A 5082-nucleotide genomic window follows, 5' to 3' on the forward strand; every position below is an offset into this window, starting at 1 on the left:
GCTGAACCTAATTCGCATGGATTCCATTTTTAGAGTATGTCGGTCCCAGCCTCCCAGCGTACAGAACGCATCTGCTGCTCATGCATTTCTGAAAGGCAATGCTATTCATATTTTTCCGTGGCATTTAGAATTTATTGATTTGGATCCAAATCCTGTAGTATCTTATGGGAAAATTAATGAGCTGCTTTCCCCAAGACAGCATCATCAAGAAGCAAAGCAAAATCTGCCAAGTGAAAAGCAAAAGCATTTGACTAGTACGCAAGACAAAAATAATTTTAATTCTAATAGCAGTCAAGCATCCAGTGAGGGATCTGTTGTTCAAATCGTTTGGAACGGATTTGAAGACCTAAAGAGTGTCATAGAGTATGGCCACAGTGGGGAAGCCCTTCATGTTGGAAGAGTTTGGGTCAGTCTGAGCACACTATCTTTTGGGCTTCTTATTGGATAATATTTTCTGTTGGGTGATTGTGGAGCTGGCTAATTAACATGCAGTTTGGGGATATAGACTTCATGTTAAGCTGCCAAGTACAGTACACTAGAATCAAATAATATTTACTAGGGCTGTGCTTTGCTAAGCCGTCTCATTCTGGACTCTTTACTTGCCATCTTCCTCCCAGAAGTACGGTGTACTTTGGGTTTCTACACCCTTAGCACTTTTGCACCAAATAGGGAAAATTCTCCAGTGTTTCTGGAGTGAATGCATACTTTCTTCGAAATCTGTTGATAGCTATTGTATTCATGAGAACATGAAAGTATCTACTTGCATACATTCAGTACTGCATAATGCGTTTTTCCATCAGTTATCACTTCCAAATGTGCTTTGGACTCTAGGTGTCATCGAACTGTAAAATAATGGGATCGCATATCCCAGTGCTACACAATGTTTGCAAGTTGCTTTTATATACTCTTTAAAATAATCTTTAAAAAAAAATCAGTTAGCTTTTATATAATTTTAACTATTTTAGTTTTTATATATTATTTTGCAAGGTGCCATCAGTCCTGGTGTGCAGACACTGACATTTCAGCTACTTCTGCTAAAACTACAGCTTGCTTGCATCTTTCTCTCCTGGAAGAACATGGGATCAATAAAAATAGATAAAATCACCAGTCGGCTATTCTGACATGATACACTTCGCATCATTTACTTTTTTTTAATTGAGAATAAGAGCAAGAGCCTGCAGTGGTCTTTGCCACTAAATCTATTTAGAGATGTAACAATTTTCCAAATGCCAGTAACCATAAAGTCTTTCAGACTTAATAAACATTTCTGAGATATTTTCAATTCTCATATATGTTTAAAATAACACAGAATATTTGAAAAGTAGTTTTCTTTTTTAAAGGGTAAATTGACTACTGCAAATGAAGGAAATTGAATTTTTTCTCTCTGTGCTGCAGATTTGTTTAGTTCTGTTCTGTATAATGGCCTATTTATTTTTAACTGCACATGTAAAATTAATTTCAAGTAGCAAATGTAAGTAGAGCTGTTGTTTTTCTCCTATACTAAAAGCTTTCTTACAACATTCTAAGAATTCCTCCAATTTATTTTTTTGCAACCTTTTGGTTTTTATTTAAACAAGTTAGTAGATGGTCAGCTGGAGTAAGCACTTTCTCAAATAGGTTAAAAGGCAATTAGAAGTGTGCATGAGAGAACAAGATTTGGATACCACCATCCATTTTATGGTTTCCTTCTTAATTCTCTTGCAGATTACAGCCAGTGAACAGATTGACGATCAAATGTAGAGGTTCTGTTGGTGGTGAAGAAATGGATGTTGTACTATATGTGCAATGTTATAACTATTTTACTTTCTGATACTTACTTTTTCTTTGCTTTTAAATATTTCAGATTCCAGATGGTCTGAGGAAAAAACTACGTATCGAAATACATTCAACAGTTCGAATTAAGTCAATCGAATCTATTCCTAAAATTCCTGTATCTCTTAGACTGCAGCCCAAACAGAACTTAGTGAGTTGAAGTTCTTGGTCACATATTTCTTTGCATTTTGGAAAATTGGTAATGTCCTCATCAAGGTTGGGGCTGTCAGATGTAGCTCTGGAATGATGTATTTCTTCATAATGTATGGTATGGTTGTTTCTGTGCCACACTGGACTGATTATACAGTTGTGGTCAAAATAGCAACAATAATTGATAGCAGTTTTTCCTCAGGCCCTCGCCAGCAGTCCATTAATACTGCTTCCACCCTAGCAAATTTTAAGTGTATGCATTTAGTCCTATAAAACCAATAAAGAGTTATAGAGGAAATATCCATTTTCTGGGAGAAGACATGCATATACTCTTCAGACATTGCAATGCCCAGTGGATTTCCTAAGAAAGACTATTGCAGTAAAATGATTGTAATTTTTAATGTGCTGCTTAGGTTTGCATTTCCTTCTAATGCTGATATTTCCCCCCCTCGTGCTAAAGGTTTAATTTTCTAGAGTTATATCACTGAATCCTTATGTTTTCCTGTGAGACATACCCAGCTTTGAGTCTCCTGGACTGACTATTTCCCATGTTAGCTGCGGCTCAAAAATTTAAATACAGCACTTCCCATCATAGCAGGGCTTACGCATGGTTTGTTCTGTATCCCTGATACTCTATTTTGGTGTATTACCTACAGAGGAGGGGTTGAACTGCACTATTATTATTTTTTAATATAGGAACTTAGAGAGTATTTTTGGAATATTTTAATCAATATTTATTAATTATTTTTATTTTTCCAATTTTTCTTGGGAAGGATATTGCTAAACTTGTACAACATAGTTACATGTGCTTTCTTATGCTTTAAGTACAGGTTTCTCCCTTTCTTTCTAGTTCAGTTGAACTTTTTTTAGTTCTTGGAACACACCAGACAAACACCGAAAGAAATAGGACAGTAACCTTCATTTTCCTTTCTGAACACTGCTTCCATGATCTCGGCTGATTTCCCCTTTTTTAGAGAGGAATTATGCTTCTGTGATTAGGAACTCAGACAGGATAGATGTGATCTAGACTGAGTTTCTTTTCCCAGTCCATTTATCTGGGCAATCTGGGTTAAGTTGTTTGATCTCTTTGCCTGCCTGTTGAAGTTTATTGGTGGTGCCCCTGACCTGCATGAGCCCAGGCTCCTTTGTGTAGGAAGCGGAGTATACATGGAAGAGAGGGGTGAGCTGAGCACCCAGAATAAGTCACAGGTCGATATTGGTCCATATGGCTCTTTCAGACCTTAGGAGCTGAGTCATGCTCTTGGATCTGGCAATACAGATAAGTAAAAGAATAAAAGCTTTTGCTTGCCCTCACATCGGAGTTCACGTGTTTAAAGGTAAAAATCTTTGCAGAGGTGGTGAAGATTCAACTGTTGCTGTAGCGAGAGCTGTACAGGGGCTTTCCATAAAGCGGTTGATAGGCATGGGGTTTGCTGGCAAAACGTTATTTTCTATATAAATGAAACTTCTGTGTCTTCTTCTGTCTCTCTGCTACCATAAGAGAAAACAATGGAAAAACATAAGAAGAAAACAGTTTTACTTACTAAGACCTTGTTTTGTTTAATTTCCCTGTTTCTTTTTTCCTATTTAGCATAAAGATATATGTGAAGATGATATTAAATCTGCTTTCAGTTCTTGGCTGCAGGATTCTGCTACTGATGATCTCCCATGGATATTGACAAGCACAGACCATATACATCTGTCTGTTAAAGAAGGTGAGGATAATACAGGTCTGTGCTGTAGCTGTCTTAGCTGACCGTTATGGAATTTACTTGGGCAGTATGCCATTTAATCTCTGTATACACCATGTAATGTAACAGATACCTCTTTACACTGAAACTGTAAGCGTGAATTATGATTTAATAATTAATAACGTTTTTATTCTTTCATTTTGGATTATATTGTAGTAATTCAAAATATTCTAATCTTGTGAGGAATAAAACCTGAATTTACTTGGAATTTTAATAGTTGTTCCTTGGGTTTTTACAGGAATGGAGGAGTTTTCCCTTAGTGTAGCGCACTCTACGCACACTGAAGAAAATAAATCTGAAAATATTTTTATACTGAGTCCCAGATTGCTGCAAAAGACTAATATACAAGTAAATATCACATAGTATCAGGTATCAAGTAATTTAAATTGTTATATTTGGTTAAAAATATATTACATTTAATATATATAACGTACTTTGGATTCTCTTTTTAAATAAATAATGATAAAAATAAATTAAATACCTGCATTCTTTGTATGTTATTTTATAGCCCCAGCATTGGTGAGATTCCAGGCATGTTACAGAATTTCGCAGTCTGTATTAAATTCTCAGAAAAATCAATTAGAGCAGAGGAAAGTCAGTACTGTCCAAGTTTGAACATACAGTGCTAATGCTTAGTTGTTCCTTCCCTTATTACCTAAACCATTGTAAAATCACTTCACAGTGTATCTGGCAGGAGTGGTAGCTTGTTCTGACAAAGATCAGACATACTCCCCATTCAACTCTACCAGACTTACGCTGCCTTGTCATATATATATAGTTTCTATGCTTCTCTTTCTTCAGTCTTTCTCAGGAGAATAAATATTTCTATTTAGTATTAGGACTACTATTTCCATGAATAATTCTGGTTGAACCAGTGTCTGTCACTCCAGGTTTATGGCTATAGGAGTGGGATAACATTTTTTCACTTTTAAACTGATACAGTCAAATTTTAGTGGAGAACTAAGGTTTCCTGGTTTGGCTGTTTAGAATAGAATTTTTTTTCACAAAATTTAGGATTCCTGTTCAAAAAAAACCAAGATCTTTATTTCTGTTGGTAGTACAGAAGTACAAGAAGACTTTTACAAGTATTCCTAGTGACTGGTACTAACACGAAAGCATGAAATGCATTTCTTAAAAGCAGTGTCAGCATGTCTTACCAGCCTGTTCTTACCTGTGAACCTCTCTGCTAGCCCTGTACTAGCTCCCCAGTGAACTAAACTGAAGAATTCACGTGGGTGAAAAAAAACAGATGTTTTGTCAGGTTACTTTTCACCCAGATCAGACTCCTGATCTGATTCACTATCTTGCCTCACAAGTGCTCATGCCAGCACAGCAGGGGAGGGCGCAGCAGAAGGAACAAGTAGTTACA

The 5082-nt window shown here is 36.3% G+C and overlaps 1 protein-coding gene across 1 annotated transcript in view; it reads left to right on the plus strand.

The window, feature by feature from the left end:
- The window catches only part of PEX1 (peroxisomal biogenesis factor 1), a 24780-nt gene that overhangs the window by 3039 nt on the left and 16659 nt on the right, over positions 1 to 5082 (plus strand). Inside the window, exons 6-9 of the mRNA XM_010139039.1 lie at positions 1 to 406; positions 1844 to 1963; positions 3554 to 3677; positions 3952 to 4061. Coding sequence (XP_010137341.1) covers positions 1 to 406; positions 1844 to 1963; positions 3554 to 3677; positions 3952 to 4061 — 760 coding nt within the window. The remainder of the gene's footprint in view (positions 407 to 1843; positions 1964 to 3553; positions 3678 to 3951; positions 4062 to 5082) is intronic.

This window comes from Buceros rhinoceros, unplaced genomic scaffold, assembly GCF_000710305.1.
Source record: "Buceros rhinoceros silvestris isolate BGI_N320 unplaced genomic scaffold, ASM71030v1 scaffold25316, whole genome shotgun sequence".
In the NCBI taxonomy this organism is placed as follows: Eukaryota; Metazoa; Chordata; class Aves; order Bucerotiformes; family Bucerotidae; genus Buceros; species Buceros rhinoceros.